The following is a 26,542-nucleotide window of genomic DNA, read 5'->3' as shown; positions in this document are numbered from 1 at the left end:
GGCCTCCCTTCCACTTTCAGCTTAGCGGTTGCTTTGCGGTGGGACCTGGGGACTGGGCACTGACCCTCCCTAAGCCTCCCTCCCTCCCAGCCCCATCACTTGGTGGCTGTCAGCAGAAATTGGGATAATGAATGAAAAGGACCTTGTAACCGTGAAGGATTTTGCAAGTAAATGTAAGAGATCATTAATAATAACACAAAGCTAACATCAGAGAGTAAATTCACAAATTACGAAACAGTAAGCTTGTGAAATAGAGGGGCCTAGCAGAGAAGAGAGGACAAGATCAAAATAATGTCTGTTGATGCTGACTCTCTAGTACCCTTTCCCCCCACGTCACAACTCCCACCATCCTCCCAGGCTCCTGGCTTCCCAGCCTTGGCCCTGACCTAGACTCTTCCCTCTCCTTTAGCCCATAGATCCAGTGAGTTGCTATTTCTCGCTGATTTCTCCATCCACATCTCTACAATGGGGCCCCTTCTCTCTACTCCCACCTCAGATCAGGCTTACATTGCCTCTCAGCTTGATTACTGAACCAGTCTTCCACCCTCAAGTCTCTCCTTACTCTAATCTGTCATCTACACAGTCACCAAAGTGATTCTTCTAAAGTTCATGCCTCATCATGTCACTGTCCTCCTCAAGAAACCTCAGTGGCTCACCATTCCTTCCTTTGGGATCATACATAGTTTGGCATTTAAAGCTTTTTAGAACCTGGATCCATCCTACATTTCCAGTCTGCTTACATGATGCTTCCCCCTCCTAGGCTCTAAACTGGCCTCCTGGCTGTTCCTTATACATGACCTTCCATTTCCTCCCCATGCCTTTGCACCAGCTGTCTCCTCTACCTGGCATGCCAGTCTTCTTCACCTCAACCTCCTAGCTCTCCTGGCTTCTTTCAGGACTAAGCCATGTTCCTACATTGCTTCTTCAGGAGGCCACCCCTGTTCCCCAGCTTCTAGGGCTTTACCCCACCCTGGGTCACCTTGTGTGTGTGCTGGGCACACCTACGTACGTACAAGTTGTCTCCTCTATTACAAAATATGCTCCTTGAGAGCAGGGATTGTTTTAATTTGCCTTCATATCCCCAGCACCCAGAACAGTACCTGGCACACAGTAGGCACTTAAAAAAACACTTGTTGATTGAGCGAATGTTGAGTTCCTGGGCCACAGCCTCTTTTGGGCAGCTTCTATCAGAGCTGCCTCAGAATGGGCCCTGTACAAATGTCCCTTCTTCCTGCCATCCAAGTGACATTTCCCCCACTATGGCTCTGGATTCTGTCCTCTGAGCTCAAACAGAACAAGTCTATTCCCCTGAGTCCACATGATGGCCCTTTAAGTACTTGAACTCAGCTCTCCTGTTCCCCTACACCTTCTCTTCTTAGCTCCTTCCACTGATCTCTGTTTGTCAGGAACCACCTTGGAGAGTGTGCAGAGAGAGGCAACCTTGGCCCAGCTAATCATTGTCTTCAAGCTGCATTCTGGGCCTGGGTGCAATGGATACTTGCTTGCTGATGGCCAGGTGAGGTCTAAGACTCTGCCAATGCAAAAGCTCTGGCAGCTTCTCTGTGCCCAGTACTGTGTGTGCTATCCAAGGAGCTGCCTGGCTGAGCATGGCCAGGGCTTGGGGAGGAAGGAGCCAGGAAACCGCTGCTCTTCTGTAGGAAATAAAAGCCAGTGGTTCCCAGAATGGAGTCCAAGACCCTAGGTCACCAGTAGGACAGTCACCTCTCATTGCCTAGAGGTGCCCTAAACTCTCTATAAATTCCCTATTGTCGTTGTGACTGCCACCACACACTGTTGACTCACATGGAGTTTGTGGGCTACAAAGACTCCTAGGTCTTTCTTCATTTGAATCTCTGTCTAGCTGTACCTCCCCCAACCAGCATTTTTGAACTGAAGTGTAAGACTTTTCATTTTTCCATTTTAAATTTCACTTTTTTAGATTAAGCCCATTAAGATCTTTGTGTTTGGTGTTTTTCTAGGATTTTTTTAATCTGCAAATTTGGTAAGCATGTCATCTACATCTTTATTTGAGTCATTGACCAAACTCAGCAGAGGGTTGAGCACAGATCCCTGGGCACCACACAGAAGACCTCCTTACAAGCTCGTATCAAGCTCTCCTCCGAGCTTGGCCATTCAGACAGCTCCATTCTATTTAACCACACTGTTGTCTAGCTGGCCTACTCTTCTCCACAAGAACTATGCAAGGGATTTGGCCAAACACCTTGTTAAAATCTAGGGAAACTATATTGACAACATTCCTCAGATTTACCCATTTGGTGACTGTGGCAGAAAAGGCTCTTGGGGATCCCTGTTCCTTTTTCTGGGTGTCCACTAAGCCTACCTATAAAAAGACAGCCTAGGACTTTGCTCACTGGCTTGGAGTGTGTAGACTGCTCGCTTTCCTATTTTGCAAATCTGGTCATTTGTCTTTCACCAATCCTGCCCTGATTCTTCACAGTCTTCTAACGTTTCAATTCAATTCAGTTTGAGTCTGTCCAACAAGTGCTTATTACATGCCGGGGATGTGCCAGGCACTGTGCCAGGTGGTTGGATGCAAAGACAAACCCTAGCCTTGCTCACTGCCAGCTTTTTGTTAGAACCTCGGGTGTAATCTGGAAATGTGTCCTCCTCAAGGGCATCTAGACGAGGCAGCTTAGCCTACTGCAGAGAGCCCTGGACTTGAGTCAGGAAGACACATACTAGCTATGTGGTCCTGGGCAATCCTATTTCAATGCCTCAGTTTCCTCCTCTATAAAGTGAGGGGGCTGAAGTAGAGAGCCTCAAGAGACTTTTCCAGCTCGAAATCTATGGTCCTGGGATTGGGGTCCCCTCTTATTCTTTTGGGGAAGATTCTGAGAAATGGAGAGAACTGCGTATTTTGATAGCCTTGTAAATGATGGATGGAAGAGGCAAGAGCCTCAAAGCTAGGAGACAATTTGGGAGGCCGCTGCGGTGGTTCAGATGAGAGGTGATGAGCAAAATTCTTCCCAGGTACCATGGAGCAGGAGAGCACCGCCATGGGAGTGGGGCCCATTCCTCTGGTGGTGGCCAGATGAAAGGAGAAAAGGGAGCAGATGTCATGGTCAATAAGATGGGCCACTGATTGGACATGTTTGTGGGGGTGGGAAGACAGGGGGTCAGGCCACAGCCATGGAACAGGGAGAACAGCTCAGGGGTTTCAGTGGTTGGGCATACTGCCTCTGCAGGAAACTGAGGGAAGGGAGAATGGGATAGTAAGAGACCAAGTAGACTGGAAAATCACTCAGGAAGAAAGACACCACTCAGGAATAGCTGTACACTCTGTGTGACTCGGGCCTTCTCAAGCCCTGGCCAGGCTGGGGGTGGGAGCTGAGGGCCCTGGGGTGATGATGGGCCGGTTGTCAGGCATTGTCTTTCCTCCTAGGTCTGCTTGGCTAATTGCCTCTGCTGCCTGGAAATGCTTTTGTCTCTTTCTCCAACCCTTCCATTAGGGAAGTGAGATATGATGGGCTGGAAGCGATTCCTTCCACAATTGATCATAAGGTTCTGGGGCCAGACTCAACCATAGGTTGTCAGATTCTGCCATTGTTGAAGGTAGTAGTTTAATTTGAAATGGATTCTCTGCAATGGCTGAGGATAAGTAGTTATTAATCCTTTGCCTAAGGGAGGGAAATGAAGGCTTTGTCACCAGCACGTTTCTGTTTTGACAAGGATGAATTTCTCTGAGGAAAGTGACTGATGTCTCTTAGAGGACAGAGGGCTGACAGAGTGTGGTGACTCATTTTTCTCTCCTGTGCATGGCTGGCATTGTGGATCAGGAAGCCACCTTCCCCACTGGTGATCTGGCCCTACAGTGACTCTCTCCTATGGTGGGGTCGACACTCCCCGAAGTAAAGATCATTTTAGGAGACTCCAGAAGGGCATAGACAAATCATCTGGCTAAGATGAGGAAATGAGCCTGTTTCTCTGGCCAGTGGAGAGAGAGACCCTGGACAGACTTCTGCATCTGGCCTCCTACTGCCATACTCTTCTTCCGTTCCAACTCTGGGAGCCCATCAGTCCTTATCTGTCACATCTTCTCTCTTCACACTCACTTTCCCTGACAGCTCAGCTACTTTGGGGGCCAAACCCACATCTCCAGCCCTGACCTGTCTTTTGGGTTACCAGTCCTATATTTCTAACTGCGGTTGAAACATTTCCTCTAGAGTAGACCGTCATCACCTCAAACTTAATATATTGTAATGTTAACGGATTTGTGTTAATGGAAGTTAAAGATCTTCCCCACCATTTCTTTAATGGGCCTCACGTGGAGCCCATTAAAGGAGGTTTGTTTAGGGGAGGCTTCTTTGCTTGAAGGCTTTCACACCTTTTGGTAATTAGGCACTGAAGGACATGGGTTGTGATGCCTTCTGGTTCTCTATGTATTCTGAGGTGAGGGTTTGCTTTGGGGCTCACTCACTGGAAGAGTGTTCCTCTGATCTGGCCAGATGAGACTCGGGTAAGGAATGCCCCCCCCCCCCACCCCCAATGGCTTTGAAGTCCAGATGCTGGTCTTCTCTCTCAGGTAACGATGTATGCATGTGATGGTCAGACATTCGGATCTGTCAGTTGATCTGTGATATATGTATTGCTTAGAAGCCCTGTCTATTGATCTTCAGTTTGTAATTTCTGCTTATTTCTCTGCTTGTATTTTCTCTGTTGGTGAATATTATTAGAGGGTTGACCCCCCTTTTAATCTGCTTTCCTTAGAAAAGTAGATCTAAGAGCCTATGCTAGCAGGTCATCCTGAATGTGTCAGGGCACTTGCTGTTACATATATACAAAGCAAAACAGAGATGTGTCCCTATCTCTTTCCCAGTCATCCAGGCTTGATGCCTTGGACTCATCTTGAGCGCCCCCTTTTCTCTCACTTCTCACCCACATGGTTATTAATTACTTAATTCAATTTTTGCTTTCAAAACACTTCTATCTTCCTTTCCCTTCTTAATGCTACCACTCTGGCCCAGGCCTCATTACCCCTTTGCCTCATCCAGAATTCAGATGAAGGCAACCAGGCTAGTGAAGAGCCTTGGGTCCAAGCCATATGAGGATGGATTGAAGAAATCAAGAGGAGACATGCTGGGGTAGAGGTGGTGAGAGTGGCTCATGGATGGGTAGGGCTATTTTATGTAGGGGTCTTTAGGTTTATGCCTCTTGGCCTCAGAGGACAGAAGGACGAGCAATTAATTCAACAGCATTGAATGCAAGTAGCAGAGAGATCAATTTTTGTCTCAAAATGTCCTAACAATAGAGGGGTCAAAAAGTGGAGGGAGTGGCTTCCCTTTGGCTTGAGGTCTTTGAGCCAAGGCTGTTTGACCCCCTGGTGGGGTGATCTTAGATAAACTGATCCCCGTTCAGCTTTGGGTTGTACCAAATGGACACTGCTCACCCTTCCAGTTTGGAGAAGCTAGTCCTTGTAGTTTGAAAGTTGCCTAGGGAATGTCTCCAGGGGTGGGAAAACTGACCTTGAGGCCATATGTGGCCCTCTAGGTATTTGAGTGTGGCCTTTTGACTGAATCCAAACTTCACAAAACAAATCCCCTTAATAAGAGGATTTGTTCTGTAAAACTTGTACTCTGTCAAAAGGCCACGCTTGAAGACCTAGAGGGCCACATATGGCCTTGAAGCTGCAGGTTCCCCATCCCTGATTCTAGCCCAACCCCTTCATTTTGTGAATGAGGAAACTAAGGCTCAGAGAAGTGGATTGGCTTGTCCAAGGTCATAGCTGATCCATTGCAGAGCTGGGCTTTTTACCCATTTCACACTGGTCCTGTTGCTGGGCTTTATAAATCTTATCTAAGGGTCTCAGATCCAGTCATGATGTGCAAGGCATAGCTGAGAAAATGACCCAATACCATTCTGTTGACATGTATAAACTTGTATAGTGAAACTCTATCAATAGAATTTGCATGCATGGGTTAGTTTGACAATGAAAGGACTAGATTTCCTGAGTGGCTACATCAAAGTGCCCACTCTAATGGAGCGGCTTGGGGCCATGGCTTCCTGTCTTGGGGATAGTATATTTAATGAATTTCAACACCGTATTGTGCAGTTGGTTTGGCACCATAGAGGCACATCTGGTGTCCAGTGGCAATTCACCCTCAAGCATGCAGAAGGGTCCCTGCGGGCAGAGTCAACATGCACAGCTAAGGAAATATCACTTACCATCTTGGTCGTTACCTGAGTCAGCCGGAGATTTGCTCCTGCGCACAGGGCCAGGACTTTTTGCTGAGCTCTTCTGAGTCTTGGGAGATGACTTGGTGCCAGTGGTGGCAGGCGGGGTGCCCTTCATGACTCGGCACTCTAGGAGGGAAGCACCCAAGTTAGCGGGGCCCAGCGTGGAAGAGGCCAGGGTTAGGATGGCCAAACATCGACTCTACGGCAGCCCCTTGATCAAGTCTAGACATGATAAGGGACCTGTCTAACATCACAACTAGGAAGTGGAACAGCTGGAAAGGGAACCTCGGTTCTCTGACTCCAATCCAGCATTCTTTCCACTGTACCATAGAGCACTGCTGTGGGCAACCATCGAAATTCAAAAGAGATTGAAAAAGGAAATGGAGGGAAAGTTTCTAGAAATTCCATTCTTCTTGTTTACTATTATTGAGTGGGATTATGATGGTGGGGATCCCAGTTTGGGCTGAGGCAGGGAGTGGCCTGAGAGCAGTGCCAGCCTCACTTGTCCATTGTCATTTTGACACCTTCCCTGTGCTTCCCAAGGGAAGCACTTATTTAGAGTCCTATGACTTAAGTTTGAATCCCATCTCTAGCACTTACCAACTGCATGACCTTGATCACCACCTGGCTGTGCTTGGGCTCAATCATCTGTTAGAACAGGCTCCTCCATAGACTGAGGCAGGTTGCTGGCCATATGGAGGCTGCCTTGCTTGTGCTCAGTCCTCTCCACCAAGCCCGGATTGGTGGCTTTCTATGCCAAAGTCCTGTAGCCCTTTTGCTAAACTCAGTACCTTCCCAGCTGTATGACATTGGGCAAGTCATTTCCCTTTTCTAGGCTTCAGCTTCTTAATCCATGCAATAAAGGGGCTCGACTCTATGGTCTCTATGGTCCTTTACAACTCCCAATTCTCTGGTCTATTCTACAACAACAAACCATTTGATTGTGCCAGTTTCTAGAATACCGTGAATTAAATGCCTAGCTCAGACCAAGCCCCTGCCCTATGGTCTCTGGAAGTGAGCCCAAGGAAATCTCAAGTGGCAAAAGGAGAAACAAAGGCACGTCAAGGACTATGAGCCATAGGAGCTGTCCATACTCACCATTCTCATCCAGGGAAAAGTCATCCTGGGCATAGCGGAATTTTTCCGGACCGCAGGCAATAAATACATCGTCATCACCAAAGAAATCATGGAGGCAGGTCACCTGCAGAGCAAGCAGACATGTTTGGTGGGGGCTCTGTGGGGGGGCACCTGTGATGCCCATGGCCTGCCAGGGGCAGCTCACGGGCAATGCACAATGGGAATGTTTAAGACCCCAGAGGCCAGCGAGCCCACCATGAATGACAAGTGGCCGTCCTGCCTGTGGTTGAGCACCTCCCGGGCAGGAGTCATCTCATTCCACGTTAGGGCAGCTCCTGTAGTCAGGAAGCTTCTTCCGACAGTCACAGCCTAAACCTGCCTCTCTGGGCTCTCCCTCCGCTACTCCTGGATCTGCCCCCGGAGCCTAACAGACAATTGAATTCCTCCTCTCACACAAGGTGGCCTGGTCCCTCCCCCTTTTCCAAGTTAAGAATGCCCAGTTCCTTCACCTGCCGCTCACATAGCAAAGACTTGAGCCCCCTCACCATGCTGGCTGCCCTGTTCTGTGTGTCCTCTGGATTATCAATTAGCCAACTGATAGATCAACAATCACTTATTAAGCACCCCAAGTACCTGGCCCTGTGCTAATGCTGGGGAAGTGAAGCCAGCCAGTAGAGCAATCCCTGCCGCCAAGGAGCTTTTTTCTCTTGGCAGAAACACAGAAGTAAATACGAAATATATATGAAGAAAATACAAGGAAATGTGAGTGAGGGAAGTATTTGCAGCTAAGTACTTACCCTCTCTGAGCCTCAATTTCCTTATCTGTCCAGTGGGTAGTTCTCATACCCAAGAGTCTAAGAGGCCACTCTCCTTTATTTACAGAGCAAGAAACAGGTCCAGAGGGGTCAGGGACTGGCTCAACATAGGTAGCAGGTGGCAGAGCAGGGATCTGAACCCAGTTTTACTGACTCCATGCCCAGAATGCTTTCCATTATGTCATGCTGCCTCCACCCTGAGTCAGGAGGTTTCATACAGGAAACCAGGCCGGTCACTGCACTGGTGACCGCACAGATGGCTTCCAGTGTAGGAGGGCAGGTAAGAGAAGGTCACACTAATACCACAGGCCTAAGTCCAATGGCAAGATCCCAAGGTTCCCAAACTAATGCCTAATAAAGTTGTCCAATTGATCTTCCCCCTACTACCTCTCACCCTGAAGAGCTTCCTTCTTCCCAGGAACCCTTGATCCTTACATAGACAATACATAATAGTTTGTAAAATGTTTCACAGTGTATGAAATATATTCACATCCATTCCCTCCTTTTCCTCCTCCTAACAGACCCATGAGAGTGGTAGGGCAGGATTGGGAGCACTAGCCTTCTATCACCAAGGAGGAGGCAGAAGCAGAGAGACTGGCAGAGGAACCAAGACTTGGAGGGTCTCTTGACTCCCCATCCAACGTCCTGTGCTCTACATCCTAACATTAGCAACAATCGGCACAACATCGTGTGCTTAATCTAATGTGGGGCCTGCCACCTTCTGGGCACTTGGCCTCTCCCAGTGCAGCCCAGGAAAGCACTGCTGCCACATCATACGTCTGAAGGCTATTGCACTTAAAGTTCATTGGGCCAAACAGGGAAGAGTTAATCCCTTTCCCCTATCGGAATCCTGTAAATATCTGAAGACAACTTGTGTGTGTGTGTGTGTGTGTGTGTGTGTGTGTGTGTGTGTGAACCCCACCACTGTCCTCCAATAAATGAAGGATTGGGGAGAGGGAGTAGGCCGTTTTTGCTTGCTCCCCTCCCCTCCCCTCTCCTCCTCTCTTAGGCCCAAAGGCCCAAAGGGAATGAGAATGGGTTTTCCAGATGTAGACATGAGAGAAACTTCCCAGCAATCAGAGCTATGCAGAATAGAATTGGGTGCCTCAGGAGAGGGCAAGTCCCCTTTCACTGGCTGTCCCTGAGGGGGTTGGACACCTCCCGCCCCTGGCCAGGATGCTAAAGAGGGGATCCCTGTTGGAGTACATGTTAGCCTACATCTGATTTCTGTGTACCCTGTTGGGGTACACACATGACCTTTGAGGCCTCTTCCTGTTCAGAATCAGGCACTGCCATGTGATCTAGTTTGGGCCACAGGGAGTTTTGTTTTCTGTTCTCTTTTGACCATCACATCTGCTACTGTAAGGTTCTGGTGCAAATGGGAGATAATATTTCTTTGACCATATGTCAATTAAATTACAAAGGGACTTTCCTCTAGCCCCCTGGCTTAGCTGTGCTCACCAGCAAAGCCTTTCTCTAAGAAGAAAAAAAAAACCCCCTCTTACCAACTATTAAGTGATGTACCCCACAGCCTCTGCCATGGGCACTGGATTGAGCCATTTCTAAGTGACTGACTCGTTAGACATTTGGAGGATAAATCCCTAGGATTTCGGGATTTAGAACTGGAGGGGACTCTGTAGGAGTCCAGTCTCTTCATTTTACAGAGGGGGAAAAAGAGGGCCATGGAGGGGAAGATCCCAGAGCTAGCTAGTAAGAGAGCCCAGGACCTGGAACATGGGTCCTCTGCCTCCCAATCCAGCTGTCCTGTTCTCCCCGAGTCCTCTCTTCTCTAGGCTGTAGATCCATCATTCTTTCAACTGATTCTCATGTGGCCTGGACTCAAGGCATTCTCCAGATTCTCAATATCCTTCTTCAAATATGGCCCCAGATCTGAGCCTAATACTCCAGATGTGGTCTGATGAGGCAGAGGACAGTGAGATGTCACCCCCCTAGCCCTGGAAGTTTTGCCTCTCACTTTGACCTGCTATTTAGGATCCAAGAAATCTTTCTAGCCTTATCTCCCACTACCTCCCTTTCCCTTTCCCAGTCTGTGCTCCAGCCAAATGGAGGCATGACTGGTGTTGACTGACCTTTCAGCCATCTGTACCCTTAGATACCCTGGCCTCTGTTCTTCCTGCCTAGTTGCCAGACTGCCCCGCCCTGACATCTGGGCAGCGATGGGGTTTCTAACCCTTAGCCTGCCTGTCTCCAATCCCAAAGCCCAGCTTGCCTCTTAGTACTGGTCCTTGCCTGACCAGTCCTCCCATGATCTAGCATGCTAAAGCCCCTGTTGGCTAGGTTCTGAATCCTGCCTCTGCAATGCCCTGGGCTCTTTGGGAGACCTCACTAGGCTCTCTAGCCACTTGGAAAAGCCAGCTCTGACAACATCTTCAGCTAGAGCCCTCTCAGAGCACCAGCATACTCAAGTATTTGGAGGTAGAGCACCTGGGGGGCAGGGTTGAGTCCCAACTTTGCTATTTCCTACCCAGGGAACCTCAGACGAATCATTTTCCCTCTCTGGGTTTCAATTTTGTCCTATGTAAAATGAGGGGGTTGGACCAGCCAGTGATTAAGTGCCTCCTATATGTCAGGCAAAGTGCTGAGTACCAGAGCTACAAAGAAAGGCAAAAAATAGTGTTGTACATGCCTTCCCCCTTCCCTCACCCTCCACCCCCACCCATATTGAGTCCAGGCCACCACTGGGCCATATACAAAGGGGTGTATGGGAGGCATTGTGGAATTGACCTGGCCAGTTCTCTTGCAATGTGGATGTGAGACCAGGAAAACTCTGACCTCCAATATCCCATAGGCACACCAAAGGCTGCCTCCTGCATCCACAGCGTGGATCCATAGACACACACACACACACACACACACACACACACGCACGCACACATGCCCCATTGTCCTTTGCCAGAAGTTGGGGGTTGGGAGGGTCATCGTTTTCCCCTTTCTTTATCCTTCCAGGAAAGACTGGCTAATACAGCCACTCCTTTGCTATGGTGATGCTCCCCTCCACACAGGCAGCATCCTGCGCCAGCCAGGCCCAGCCCCCTCCCCTCCCCGCTCTGCGGCTGAGCCACTGCAGTCTCTCAGACAAAGAGTCTGATGGCAGCTATGTCAGTGACCTCATGGGTGGCAGCAGCTGAGGTGGCGGCAGCAGCAACAGCATCCTGATTAGCATCTCAACAGAACCCCAGGACTGGCCAGGGTCTAGGCCCCTAACTATATTCAATCTCCCTCCTCCTTAGCCACAGTCCCATTGAAAGAGGTGAATCTGCCCATCCCAGTCTGAAGAGTCCCTATGAGCTCTTGGGTCATTGTCAGTCTGCCACAAGGCAGGCCAGGACAGATCTGCTTTACTTGGGGTTGGACCAGATGGCTTGTGGTGCCAGTTAGCCACAGTGGAAGAGCAACACATCCTCAGCAGGGCAGCAGGTTAGCCATGGGCCAGTCCCCCATCAGAGAGAACAGTTGTTCAGTCATTTCAGTCATGTCCAACTTTTTGTGACCCCCTTTGGGGTTTTTTTGGCAAAGATACTGGACTGGTTTGCCATTTCCTTCTCCACTTCAATTTACAGATGAGGAAACTGAGGCAAACAGGGTTAAAGTGACTTGTCCAGGGTTACACAGCTACTAAGTGTCTGAGGTCACATTTGAACTCAGGTCTTCCTGAATCCAGGGCCAGCACTTTATCCACTGTGCCATCTAGCTGTCCCAGAGGGAGCAAGCCCCCACAGAAAACTGGTCATAACCATTGTGGGAAGGGCCTCTTAAATACTGGGAAAGCTACTTCTAAGCCAAGAATCTGGCCCCTGCAGAGCTTGACAAAGGTGATCAGGGTAGGGGGACCTGAATTCAGATGGTTCAGGGGCCTCCTCTGGCATATCAGGCCCGGGAGAGGCTACTAAGACCCCTTAAGCTTCCACTGGGAAATAACTGGCAATTTCTCTCAAGGGGTATCTGTGCTGCTGAGGAAACCTCTCAAAGAGAAGAAAGCAGAAGTTGCAATTCAGGAAATGAGCCTTCCTTTGGGGAGATCAGTGTCCCACTGACCACTAGCCTGGGAGTTACTGCCCCCGGCTGCCCTTTGTCTTGGTCCACGTTATTATGGACCCACATTATTAAGCCTTGGGGTATAGAAAGCATAATGCAGCGTGCACTACACTCAATTTCCATTCACCCCAAAGGGTAGATAAGTGGGCACTCTCTGCATGGTCCTATAGAAAATAGTTGGCCATGTTCTATGATCCTACAGAGGGAACCTAAGACTGAGAGATGGAAAGGCATTTAGGATCATAGAATTCCCCAAGCTGGCATCTGGGTGCCACATCTTCATTTTATACACAAAAAGGCTGAATCTCAGAAAGGAGAAATGATTTGTTCAGGATGGTGCAGGTATAAATGTTAAAGAGTCTAGATTTGAACCCAAGCCCCCGAGTTCCAAACAGCATCTTTTCCTGTCTATTTCACGCAGCCTGGCAAGAAGCTCCCAAGCAGGAGTGCCTCCACATTCTGTACGAGAGATTTGCTCTTTTGTTTTGTCACTCTCGGGGATCAGGGCCATGGATAATAACCATATGCAGCTTGGGCTCCCTGACTATTTAATCAATGGTTCCTGTTCTTCAGGGCTGCTAGCATATCAAAGCGGTGTTGACTCAGCCTGGGATAATATTAACTTGTGTTTGGGGGGAGGGAAGAGCTCTGATCCCTGGGGCTGATTCAGGTTGCTTTCTAAGCCATTGCAATATTTGATCTGTCCCTCCTGAAGTGGAGCCCCCATTTGGTTGAGGACAGAAGTGTCAGAAAGCAACTGGGAGGGTAGCTGTAGGCTATATAGAACTATCCTTGGAAGTGAGAGAGTCCCTGGATGCTTAGAAGACCAAAACCTAAAGAAAGCAGATGCCTTAGTTTCAGGAATCCTCTCCTAACCCTCCCCCCCAACCCAGTTGCCCACCTTGTTCTTTTCTAAGCTAGGGGCCAGTCCTAGGCTCCCTGAACCCCTCCTACAGACAGCTGCATGGGGGGCAGACCTAGCTCAATAGCATTGACTGCCCCAGAATTCTAGAGTGGAGCCTAGGACTCATCTCCTATTTCTGGTACATAAATGAGGGGTTTGGACTTGGTGGTCCATGTGATTCTTTTTCAGCTTAAAGTCCCATGATGCTGAAAAGTAATTCAGGAGACACTGGTCATAATCAACCTCACTGCAACAACCATTTTGAATAATTGCGTCATTTGCTTATCATGTTCATTAGCCTACCTGCCTTACTTCTTCCTGGCTCCCTAGCCTTCCTTCTTCCTTTCCCCTTCCCCTGCCTGGTGAAAAACACCACAACCAAAGGACTGACTTCTTGGCAGTAGGACTGGATTTCTTCTTTCCCTTGCTTTCCCTGACACTGCTTTGATATGCAAGCCAAGTTCAGCACCGAGGACAGTGCCTCTGGGCTGCAAACTAGTCTCCTGAATAGGCAGGCAGCCAGTGGAGGCTGAGGACCACTGCCTGTAGGGACAAAGAATCAATTGTTTCTAACATTCTGACTGTAGATGGACCCAGTAGAACTGGGGGTGATACTGGGGGGAGGGGAGGGAAATCATCCACCTTTTGGAAACTACAGAAATTTGGAGGGGCACAACTAGAAACGTTTTTTTTTTTTAGGTTTTTAAGGAAGCTGTAAGACTGAAGGCAGATGCTGGTTTGAAATCTAATCCCTCCACTGGATGAGAGAGGTAGTGTGTGTAGTGGAAGAAGTCTGAAGTGCCAGATTCGAATCTCAACTCTCCCACTGTGTGACCTTGGGCAAGTCACCTAGCCCTCTTGAGACGTCATTTTCCTCTTCTGTCAAATGAGGGGGCTGGAATAAATGAACTTTACCCAAGGAGGCCTCTGCTGAATCCTCACCAGAAAGGCCATAAAGGGTCTTCATTGGCTGCTGGTGACAGCCACTAGGACCTGCCTGTACACAGCCAGGGGAGGGGAATGGAGGGACAGTGAAGCAGGCACATAAAAGTCTATCAAGAAGAGAAAGAAGACACAAACCCAAACCGGTGTCAGAGTTCTTTGGCAGTGAATAGAAATGGTGAGACCCTATGGCCTTCCAAACAGTCAGTCAGCTGCAGGGATGCACTGTGACCAGGCAATCAAAGAAGAGCTGATTCAGATGCTCCTCAGAGACCATCAATTTCAATCCCCACATTTTTACAGAGGTGGAAGGAAATAAGGCTAGGTTGTGTGTGCATATATACATGTCTATATATGGTTGTGTGTGTATATGTGTGTGACACATGGATACTGGAGGTAAGACAGGGACAGAACTCCAATTTTCTCACTTTGGTGCTCCTTATGCCACCCTTGGTTGCCTTTTCCCAGGTTTCTAAAGTCCTAGGCCAGTGGGTTTTTCATGCCAACCTACCTTTCCCACTTCAATTTTAAACTGAAGAACAGATATTACCTTAGCTATAAGAGGGTGTTGGATATAGAAGGATGTGGCCTCACCTTTCCTTTTGGTGACATCACATAACTTTTGTGAACCAGTATGGGCACCAATGTGGAGCTCACTAATTAGAAATTTCCTTCAGTGATGCAGTCTTCAACCCCTCTATAGCTGCCCATTGTGTGGAACTATTGTGTATGTCCTCTTGTAAGTTCATCATGAGAGGGAGTGTCTGCTCCCTCTATTTGCTGTTTTCCTGCCATCATGAGAACCCCTCTGAAGCACTCTGGCTACCCATCTGCTATCTCTGTCCCTTTACATGACATTCATTTTCATTTTCTTCAGATTGCCATTTTCATGACTCATTACAATATAGAAACCCCAGCAGAAGTTTACATGGCAAGCTAGGGGGTCATTAAAAGAGCCCTGCAATTTCCTGAAGGCAATCCAGCCTGCTTTCATCCTCTTTCTGAACTGCAGGTCAAGTTCATTGGCCATCTTTACTGTCTATCACAGAGATACATACTGATGGCCAAGCTTTATATTGTCCGTCCAAATGTATGTCATAATCTCAGCAATCTACATTCTTCATCTTCTTGGGCTTGCTTATGTGGATGTTCAGGCCAAATTATTTTGAGTGGTTATGCACTTCTTCCAGGAGGTGCCACAGTGTTCTGGGGCTTGACCAATCAGCACAATGCCATCCACACAGAGGAACATTAGGAGAACCTCACCATCTACAGAGAATCCCTCTCCAACTTGGACTCTGCATTTGATCTCCTCTTTCACATTGGTGAACCCCTTTGATGAGCATACATCTTTCTATTTTATACCTTATCTGATGTTTTGGTCAAAGGGTCCTTTGTGGCACCCTGTATGGGGGCCACTCCCCCAACTGGAATTCATCCTCATGGTTTGAGCCCTGAAAGGTTACCTGCCACTTCTAATACTAAGGGGTATCTCTGAGGGGCTGGTTTTCTGGCACCGTTTCTCACGAGCCTCCATTAGTATGCTTTCCATTGACAAGTAGCCAGTTAGCTAGTCAGCTCTTAGAAAAAATATTTACTAAGAACGGTTGGTACAAACATTCTTCTTACCCCCCTCCTCGCTAAAAAAAACCCCAGGGCATACTCTCCCACAAATATGCATGACTCCATGGGCAGATGAGGCTCAAGCCCACAGTGCCATAGCAACACTTAGGTGAGGCCTTTGTGGCAGCTCATGCTACTTTATGACCTAGGAGTCCTTTCTTGAGTCTCTGTCTGCCATTCTTCTGTGGTCTAAGGAGTCATCGTGTACCTTGAAGGTGCCTCACTTGTATCGCTCTGCTCCTAGCTGGATGCACTGTCTCCTACTGGTCCAGTCTCTCAGATGACATTGTTAATGGGGTACAGGGGAGGAAGGAAACAGAGCAACTCTCCTTCACCCAAGAGTGATTCCCTCTCAGCAGCCTGGAACCTACTCTGGAATCCTCAGCTCTTCTACCACTGGCCTGACTCACTGTGACTTGTCAGACTACTATTTTTACATCCAGGCCAAGAAGGGTGTGTGATTCTGTCAATCAGCCACAAAATGTTGTCTGTGTAGTATCATATTTGCTTTTGTCCAATGGCCTAAAGCCCTGAATACTCTTGAATGAAGAGTTTATTTAAATGTAGGAAATTTTCTTTATACTTGGTGCTCTGTTGGCAGATGGATTCAGGTGAGCCATTCATTGGGATGGGGACTCCTTACCCCTACACATCAAATAGGCTTCTTTCAGTTGTTATATGTATATATTATTCAATGATGTATACACAAGAGACACCTCATGGGAAAAGGGCTTTGAAGGCAGCTCTAGAGACTCAAAAGCTCTTTCATAATCAACAAACCACCATAATGACATCTCCCAGTCTATCACTGAATTTGGCTTGCTTGGGTCCTACTCGTGCCTTCATTGAGGATAGCTTTGATTCATGTATAGGTGACTCACATAAAGATTTAGTGGAGATGGGCCCTGCCTCAGAGAGTTGGATGACATGAGTTTCCACAGACCCATATTTAGACAGGGAGGTCAAGGCATCTCTGAGTCTGGTGGCATTAAGGGCTCAGATCCTACGGCTTTAGATTTGAGTATTGCCCTTTGAGGCAATACTTCATGAGTTCAAATCCAACCTCAGACATTTGCTGTGACCCTGGGCAAGTCACTTCATCCTGTTTGCCTCAGTTTCCTCATCTGTCAAATGAACTGGAGAAGGGAATGGCAAACCATTCCAATATCTTTGCCAAGGAAACCCCAAATAGGATTCCCTAAGAGTTGAACACTGCTGAAATGACTCAACAACAAGAAAGTGCCCTTTTAGGCAGGGAATGCAAGCAGACCATCCATGTGAGCATCTAAGGCTGGGATGGGCAGCTCATTTCCAAGCTCTTTGTGTTCAATGCACCTCAGTAGAAGTATAAGGAGCACCCAAGAGGGGACAGCCCCTTTGCCTCTGTCTACTCTCAGCCTCTGCCAAGCTTTGAACCTCAAAATTTGGTCTCACAATTGCCCCAAAATGAAGGCAAGGTTTTTGAATTTCGGCTAGACAGCAGTGGTTGACTAGGATTGTTTCTTCCAGCTAGTCCTATTTCTCAAAGAAGTTTGACTTGGATTTGGCGCCCTGTGATTAACCAAGACAAGAACAAGACAAAGACAGAATCCGCCCAGCTGTTCCACACCGACAGGCCTGACCTTCCCAGCTGAGGGAGGGCTCTTTGTGCTAGGAAAGTGGTTGCCTAGCAACCAGGCCTTGCAGCTGCCAGCCTCTAAATGCTGAAAGCATGACTTATGGGAAGGAATAGTGCAGGAGAGAAGAATGGGGGTGGGGGCTTGGGCTCAAAAGATGGCCCTGAATGCCCAGATCTTCCCCCATTTCCTCCCCTTTCCCATGGGGAGCCTTGTGCTAGAATGTATCACTTCCCTCGCCCCTACCTCTGCCACTCTCCAGAGTCTCACAATCAACCAGGGAGGTAGAAATTTGCTGAGTGGGTTGGGGGAAGGGAGTCTTGGACAGTGCCAAGGAATAGCCCATATATTCATTCACCAGACCCCCACTTTGGGTTCTAGAAGGGAGCACTGGTTGTCCCCACTGTATAGCTAATGTCCCAAGGTATAGAATTACCGAGTCTCAGAGTTGGCACCTGAACAACACACCCAGCGATTGGTCCTTGAACCTTAACTTAAAGATGGCTAGTGACTGCAAAGCCAGGATATCCTGCGCCAGCCCATTCCATACTTAGAAAGCTCTGTCAGAAAAGTTTTCTTTATATCAAGCCTAAATTTACCTTTCTGCAATTTCAGTTCAAAGGCAGCAAGGTGGCACTACGATGGATAGAGCGCCGGGCCTGGAGTCAGGAAGACCTGAGTTCAAATCTAGGTTCAGACACTTAATAGCTTTGTGACGTTGGGCAGGTCACTTAACCCTGCTTGCTTCAAGTTTCCTTATCTGTAAAATGAGCTGGAGAAGGAAATGGCAAAACACTAGTATCTTTGCCAAGGGTCATGAAAAATTGGACACAACTGAGAAATGACTGAATGACAGCTGTAATCAGACAGATATGTATTAAGCACTTCTCATGTGCAAGGCACTCCTTTCTCATGCAAAAATGAAACAGTCCTTGCCCTCAAACTACCACCCATTCCTCCTAGTGTTGCCTTCTGGGGCCTGCAGAATAAGTTCAAAATCTCTTTCACAGGAGAGCCCTCCTAAGTTTCTCTTCAGGCTCTCCCCATCTCTCCCCACCAGGCCCAATCTTCATGTAAGCATAGCCCCCACTGTGGGAGCCTTCCTCTGGGCACGTGCCTATTTCCAGGAATCACAGAATGCCAAAGCCTAAAGGAGACTCGGAGAGACCAGCCAATCCAATCTGGAACCTTCCATGTTCTGTCCTAGTCTAATGAAGAAGCACCTCTGAGGCTGCCCATTGAGCTTCTGCTGACTCCGATTCTTAGGTTTTCCTGACTCTGGAACTAAATTTGCTTCTCCAGCTTCTACCTATTGTTCCTTATTCTGCTACCTAGGGTCATAAAATACAAGTCAAATTCTTCTCCCACATGACTGGGAGAGGAAGCACCATCTGGTAGCTTCCTGTCTTAACCAGTGATTCTTGCTAACTTGGCTCTAAGTTTAATTGTTTCTATGTACTAAAGGCACAAGTGTTATTAGCACCCTCTAAATTTTGGAGCACAGGGTCAAAGCCCCAGTCTCCTAACCCTAGTTACAGTTCGAGGGGCTGGACCTGTGATTTAGTTGATATAGAGAACTCTGAGGCCAGGCAATTCCTTTCACCAATACAGGTTGACATGTTTTCTGCAACTTCTGGTTTTAGCTGCACTGAGATATGAAGTGATTGGTTCAGAATGTCAGAGAAGGGACTTGAACCCAGATCTTCTTGCCTCTCTATCTACTCTGACATATTACCTCTCAAAATCATAATGACAACCATGGAGCCTGTGAGTTCCCATGGCGCCATCTCCAGAGTGGCAGCTCACGTCTAGCCATGGTTTCTCCTTCATTCTCAGCCTGTGTTTTCAAATCCAACGAGGGTGACCTTTCCCTCCAGCAGAAAAGTTGGCCATTTTCATGCCTCTTCCTGACTTGGAACTCCTTTTTCACTCCCCCACCCCCAGCATCTTCAAGCCCACCCTCTGCAGTCTGGCAGGGTTCCTGTCACCAAGGGAGACAATATCTGTCTAGTGATAGGCAGGTCTGTCTTAATTATCCCCCAAAATAGCTGCAGATGCAAACTTAGCTTTGGATGAGCTATAGGACTTGTCAGCTGAATGCTAATCTAGCTCTCCCCCTCCCCATCCTTTCCTTCATCCATCCTACCCCATCCCCACAATGCACCCTTCTTCTGGGCCTCAGGCAGAAAGAGAGAGTTACCAGCTCTTCCCAGTAATGAATCTGGTTTTCTCCATCATTTGGAGAAAATATCACAAGGTCCCTTGGCAAGGGGCACTGCAAGCCCTTTGCCACCTCCACCTCATAGTAAGGATATAACAGATTGTGGGTACACGTGTTTGGTCAGCATTTCTACAAGCCTGATTGCCCTCAACTTGGAAAAGTTGGCATTGAGGCCTAGCCCCTTGTTCTCAAGACATTCTGAGGTTGGAGGTGGGGGTGAGAGCATTGGTGGCATCCCTTTAGCAAACCCCAGAGAGCCTTTGCCACTTTGGCAGAGGGCCTCAATAAAGGAAAGTGCTTTTGAACAGAGCTATTCAGCAATATAACTGGCTTCCTTGAAAGCTAGTGAGGTTCTCATCTCTGGGGGTATTCAAGCAGAGGCTAAGTAGGTCACCTCTAAGGAGTACCATCTCCTGCAGTGCTGTCATCAGAGGATCATAGAGTTAGAAGGGACCTTAGAGGCCACTGAGTCTAACCAGTTCATTTGACAGAGGAAGAAACTGAGACAGGCAGAGGTGAAGTGATTTCCTCAGGGTTGTACAGGTAGGAAGGATTGGAGTCAGGATTGGAATTCAGGTTTTCCTAATTGCTTCAGATACCATGTTCTCCAGGAAGTTTTCTTTGACCTTCCCCCCAGTGAAAATCATCTCATTCTCCTCAAATTTCTCACAACTCTTTGCCTTCAGCTCTCCTGAGCTCTTTTCTCATTATTCCCTGGAGCAGAGTTATTTTTATTTATTTTCTCCCCATTAAATTATAAACTTAAGAGTATAGGACTGGTGTCCTATCTTTGTACTCTGAGTGGTGGGTGTGGTGCCTTGAATACAGTAGGCACTAAATGATTGTATACTACACTCCTTTCCTCTCAGTATTACAGTTTTCTTTTGACCTCAGTTAATGGCAACTTGGAGTTACTCTGCCTATCTTCAGAGAGGGAGAGAGAGACAGAGAAAGACAAGAGACAATGAGAGAGGATAGATGTGTGAGAGAGAGAGAGAACTAGGAGAGAGGGGAGGGAGAATGATGAGAGAGAAGGAGAGAAAGAGAAAAAGATGAGAGGGAGAAAGGGAGGAGAGAGAGGAGAGAGGGAGAGGAGAAATAGAGAGGAGAGAGATAAGAGAAAGAGAAGAGAGAGAGTAAAAGAAGAAAGGAGAGAAGAGAGAGGGAGAGAAGAGAGAGAGAAAGAAAAGAGAAGAGAGGGAGAGGACAGAGAGAGGAGAAAGAGAAGAGAAAGAGGGGAGAGAGAGAAGGAGGAGAGAGAAAAAGAAGAGAGAGAGGAGATATAAAGACAGAGAAAAAAGATGAGAGAGAGAAAGAGAGGAGAGAGGAGAAAAAGGGAGAAGAGCAAAAGAAAGAAGAGAGATAGAGAGGAGAGAGAGAAGAGAGGAGAGAAGAGAGAGGGAGAGGAAGATGGAGAGGAGAAAGGGAAAGAGAGGAGAGAGATCACTTGCCAGCCATTACATTAACAAAACTGTCAAGGTCCAGCTGTCAGAGCCAGATGTTACCATCTGGATATCCTGACTGGCAGATGAGAAGTGCCCTGACATCTAAATGCTGATCCATGACTTGGGCAGATGAGGCAGCTGGTCTTTGGAAGGAGCAGAGGACCTGGGATGGGGCAGGGCTGCTCTCTGCTCTCAGATCTCCTACAGGATTGATATTATCCTCTGGGGAGTGGTCTACATTGAGGGTTCTTCCCAAGCATTGCCAACTGGCAAGATGTTCAAAGGGAGGAGGCTTATAGTTCAAATGTCCATGTGATATCAGGACTACTTATGGCTTCCTTTAGGTGAATGGGCCTCGCTTCACTCCAGGTTCCAGTCATAGCCCCTGAGCCCACTGGCTCCAACAAAACCTCTCTCTCTGTACTATATGATCCAGGATTCCTTTGATTCAGTCAACACTCAAGATAAGATGAGGTGCTACGAGACTAAATTTGCACGATGGCCCGTGGCCTACCCACCAATGTATCATAAGTCAAAATCAGAATCCCCTATGCTGTGACACAGCGAGTCAGATTTCGTCTCTGTCTTCTTCAGACCATGTAGAAGTTCATGCTGGGTACCATCCCTATCCGTCCCAGCCCTACCTGATGACTCTTTTTTTTCACTTTGTACCCCTTACTATGAGGGTATCAGGCATTTACTGATCTCACTGGTGCCTTGTTCTCTGACTGTGCTTGAGACAACTAACTGAACCACATCTCCCCTAGGGAACCTGCAAGTGAGGGTACAACTGCTCCCTGCTAAAGGTGATTTCCCTCATAGATGCCCTTCTGATCAATTTGGCTGCTTTGGACAGGTTCTTGGCCTCCTTCAGCTGGCCTCCCCCAGTTCCATGGTGTTTCCTTTCACTCTTCCAGGTCTCCAGCCATCATTCTGTTTCTCTATCACCTTTCTGAACTCACCAGCCCCATTGTGTGCTCCTCATTGAATTGCCCTCAAACCACATTTCCAGATTATAAGCACAGGGTCCTTTTGGTCTCCAGAAGAAAAGACACTACATATAGACATAAAATTGGGGAGGAAGGGCACCTTATGTCATGGATTCAACTCAGTTCAATTCCACAAGCACTTATTAAGCACCTCCTATGTGACAGGCACATAGTGCCACACAGGTGCCAGGGATACAAAGATAAGAATGAAACGAACCCTATCCTCAAGGAGCTCTAGTTTTACTGGGATAGCTCAACTCAAGCCCTGAAAGAGATGGGGTTCCCTGACAAACCTAGGGAAATTAGGAAGGATTCACAAGAGAAGGAATAGGGCTGGGTCAAAAAATACCCTCTGGCCACGGACCATGGCCATGTGCTCTGAGGAGGAGGGAGTTGCTTGTCATCTGGAGGATGCTATAATAGAACCTCAGAGAGTATTGGGGGCAAGATCACCCTGAAAGGGGATGAGGAAGAAGAAGAGAGCAATGAAAGTTGGTGAGTCCCTGGAGCTCAAGGGTACTGAGGCAGTTGTTTGTTGACTTGATAACAATAATAGAAAGAATTGAAAAAACCATTACCAGTGATTATGAGATCATCAGGATACAGGCTGTGTTTTCTTCGCTCATCTAAAGCAAGGGATATCAAAAGAGAAAAAATAATCTGGGAAGTGAACAACTGGCTGAAAAGGCTTTAGATTTATGAATCATGGCTCATAATAAAGGGTTGATAGTTACCTGGCCAGGGATAAAGTATACCTTTCAGAGGCTGGGAAGACTATATTTTTCAGAGGTCTTGCAAATATAATCCAAGAGGCTTTAAACTAAAATTGATGAGAGAGGGAGAAGCCTGCCTGTATATCTCTCCAAAGTTAGATACTATAGAAAGCAGTCACAAAGAAGGAAGACTAATAGTTCAGTCATGCTAAAACCCAAGAACTGAACCTATGTCCCGAAGTATTTATACACAGATGCTCAAAGTTTATTCAACAAACAAAAGGAACTAGGGCTCCTAATGCAATGGAGGATATTTTACCTCCTAGGGATCCCCTGAGGCTTGGTGGAATGAAACCTATGGTTAGACTATGGTTCTACATAGGTGTACTTTATTCAAAAGAAACAGGCTAGGAAAAAGGGGGTGGAGTAGTACTATAAATTAAGGAGATATACTCATATGAGGAAATCCAAGAATGAGAGGGTAGAGTATTTGGGTGAATGTCAAAGCAGGGATAAACAAAAGTGATTGTGTCTTTGGAGTATACTACAGACCACCAGAGCAGAAAGAGGAAATCGATGAAGGAAACAGATTATGAGACTGGCACAGACATATGGTGTAGTAGTGAGTAGTGAGGGGAGACTTAAAATTATCCAGACATCTGCTAGAGTTCTGTCTCTGCCAAAAGCAGAGTAGCTCACAATTTTTTGACTTGTCTTAGGGATAATTTTGTCCTTCAAAAAGTGGAGGAACCAGCAAAGGGAAATTCTATTCTGGATCTGATCCTCACAAACAGGCAAGAAATAGGGGTAAGGGTGGAAATGATGGGAACCTTGGAGAGGAATGAACACCATATCCTACAATCTGTGACAGAAGAGAGGAAATCGATCCATAATCTGACAGGTCCCTTCCTTTTTAAAAGTAAATTTCAGAGACCAGAAGAAGGATGGGTAGAATCCCATGGAGCTGGGTTTAATTAACAGATCCAGTCATGTTTCTTTTTTTCCAGGGGAAATCAGCCAGGAGGGATAGGAGCTGTACAGGAATGGAATTCTGAACAAACAAAGGGAAATAATTCTAATGGGAAAAAAATAGGATTCATTTGAAAAGATCAGTGTGGATTCATAGGAAACTCTCTGACAAACTTAGATTGAAAAAAAGTGTACAGAAGGTGGAAACAGAGACAGGTAGCCGAAGATGAATACAAAAGTGTAGTACGGGCTTTGGAAAATAGTGTCAAGAATGCTAAAGCACAGAGTGAACTGAGGCTGGTAGGGAGAGCAAAGCACAACACAAAGGGGGAGAGAAAGGAGGAAGAAGAAGAGATGGGACCTATGCTGGGGACGGATGGGATGATGATAACTGCCCATCTGTCCCACTCTTCTTTTCAGAGAAGAATGTCCTCCCCACACTGGAGGGGACAGAACAAAACTGACTAACAGAGAACTGATCTCCAAGATAAGTAGGAAGGGGGTATCAAGTCCCTGGGCTCACTCCCAAGTACTAAAACAACAGGCAGCTATGGCTACTGAGCCACAGTCCCCGGCATGTAGAAGTGTCGATAGGATCCGGATTTTCGCAAAAGGGAAGACAACAGCGTCTGCAAACAACAGGCCAACGATTCTCAGGACATTGTTCGCAAGGATCATTAGAGTGAAGGCTGCTGAATGTCTAGAAAGGAAGGTTGTGAATGCCAAGGGCTGACTGGGCTTCACCAAGAACAGGCCAGGTTCCCTGGTCCTTTCTGCACCAAGTCACTAAACTAGTGAATGAAGGTAATGCTCTGGAGAGAGTTTACCTAAGTTTGAGCAAAACTTTGGACAAAAAGCTCCTCATACTATTCTCGTAGAAAAGAGGCAGAGATGTGGATCTTTAGACAAGAATGTTGGACTCAGAACTGGTTTGGATGGCTTGATTTAGAGAGGTTGTTAATGACTCATTGTTAATGGGCTAGCAGGTCCCCAGTGGAATGCCCAGGGATCTGTGCTTAGCTCTAGGCTGTTTCATGTTTTTGGTCAATGACTTGGATAAAAGCATTAATGATACACTCACTGAGTAGGTCACTCAAAGGTGGGAAGGAGTGGTGACCCATCGGATGGTGGAGTCAGGATCCACAATGATCTTGCCAGGTCAGACCATGGGGCCGATCTTAATAAAATCAAATTCAACAGTGTAAGCAACAAGTCTTGTACCTGGGGGGAGAAGGATCGACCCCACAAGTACAAGAAGGGCATGGTGTGAACAGGCAGGAGTGGTTTTGAAAAGGATCTGGGAGTTTTAGTGGACCACAAACTTCAAATGTCAGCAATGTGTGATGTGGTGACCAAGACATTTAATACGAGCTTGAGGCAGTCAGGAGTGTTACAGTTCACAGAGTGCTAGGCCTAGAACCAGGAAGATGAGTTCAAATCCTAACTCAGACACTTCTTAGCTGTGTGACCCTGGGCAAGTCACTTCACATCTGTCTGCCTCAGTTTCTTCATCTGCAAAATGAGGATAATAATGGCACCTACCTCACAGGGTTGTTGTGAGGATCAAATGAGATCATATTTCCCATGGTGGAATGCCTCTAGAAGTAGGCAGTCAGTTCCCCCTTCTTGGAGGTCTTCAAACAGAGGCCAGTTGACTACTTGTGGGCTACATTAGAATGGGGGTTCCTTTCAGGTATGGGTTGGACTCGATGACAGCTCAAATTCTGTGATTTATGGAGAGATGAAGTGACCTGCCCTATGTCTCAAAGGTGGCACATGACAGAGCCGGGACAGAGTGACACAGAACAGCTCCCACTGACGCCCTGGGACCAGATTCTTATGAATTGTGCACTTCTGGGCAAGTTTCTTAGACTCTCTGGGCCTCCTTTCCTTTTCTGTATGATGGATGATACTAATACCTGGTGAACATGGTTGTTAGGGGCCTCGGAAGACATGATGTGGCTCAAGCATTTTCCAAAAGTTAAAGCCTGATATAGATAGCAGTTTTCATTATCAATGGACAAGATAGGGTCCATCCTGCAGCAGTGAATATCTTATATGCCTAATGAGCTATAGGGATGGATGAGATGATCTCCAAGGGCCTTCCCAGATCTAAATCTAGGATTCCTATGACTGGGGTGAGAAAAAGGAGGCCAGGGGAACTTGGTGCTGGGATCTAGACTTCCAAGCTTAGCCTGGTCACTAGTCCAGCCAGCCTCTCCCACCCAATGGCTGTATACTTCATGGGCATGGGGTAGGGGAAAAATAGGTGCTGTGGTTCTCTTAGGGCTCCTGACAGGGTGGGGGCAGGAGGTTTCCCAGCCCAGGCACCTACCTGCTTCCCATCCAGAGTATACAGCTTTTTGACCACTCCCGTCTCCAGTTTGATGGCTTCAGTAATGTCAGTAAGTACTTGCTCAAAGGAGTGGGCAGTTTTCTTGTTCAAGAGCACCCTCACGGCCTTGCGGGGCTTCACCCCACTGCGGATGATGGTCACCAACTTGGGCCGAACAAAGTCCTTGTTCTCCCTGGCCTGGGCACTGTGGCTGCTGGCCAGGGACTGGGGAGCTTTCAGATTGGCTGAGGTCTTCACGTTGACCGACCAGTTGGGGTTGGCGTTCTTGGCGTATTCTACTTTCTTGAAGAAATTGTCCGAGGAGCACACATAGCTTTCACCTAGAGGGAAAAACAGGAGGTCAAGCAAAACCAGAGACACCAACACCACACCAAAAGATGGGTGTGGTCGGACCTTGCAGAGCCCATGCTGACTTTGCTTAAAAGGCAAACCATAGCACAGTTTGGCCCTAAGAGCAATTCCATCGGTGGAGATCTTATGTGTTGGTCAGAAGTCACCAGCCAAATGTGGTTCGAGTGTGGCAAAAAACCATGGCTCAGGAGGCATGGGAGAGAGAGGGAAGGAAGGATGGAGGGAGCGAGGGAAGAAGGAATGAAGAGGAGGAAAGAAAGAGAGGGATGG

At 47.5% G+C, this 26,542-nt stretch overlaps 1 protein-coding gene across 3 annotated transcripts in view; it reads right to left on the bottom strand.

Annotated features, from left to right (window-relative positions):
- Positions 1–26,542, bottom strand: part of DCX (doublecortin) — a 43,699-nt gene that overhangs the window by 5,637 nt on the left and 11,520 nt on the right. For 2 of the 3 annotated variants that reach the window (XM_072627394.1, XM_072627393.1), the window contains exons 3-5: positions 25,901–26,241; positions 7,294–7,396; positions 6,184–6,321 (exon numbers count right to left, since the gene is read on the bottom strand). In XM_072627394.1, coding sequence (XP_072483495.1) covers positions 6,184–6,321; positions 7,294–7,396; positions 25,901–26,241 — 582 coding nt within the window. The remainder of the gene's footprint in view (positions 1–6,183; positions 6,322–7,293; positions 7,397–25,900; positions 26,242–26,542) is intronic. The other variant, XM_072627395.1, reaches the window with a different exon arrangement.

This window comes from Notamacropus eugenii, chromosome X (genome assembly GCF_028372415.1).
Source record: "Notamacropus eugenii isolate mMacEug1 chromosome X, mMacEug1.pri_v2, whole genome shotgun sequence".
In the NCBI taxonomy this organism is placed as follows: domain Eukaryota; kingdom Metazoa; phylum Chordata; class Mammalia; order Diprotodontia; family Macropodidae; genus Notamacropus; species Notamacropus eugenii.
This window is presented reverse-complemented; position numbering and strand designations above follow the sequence as displayed.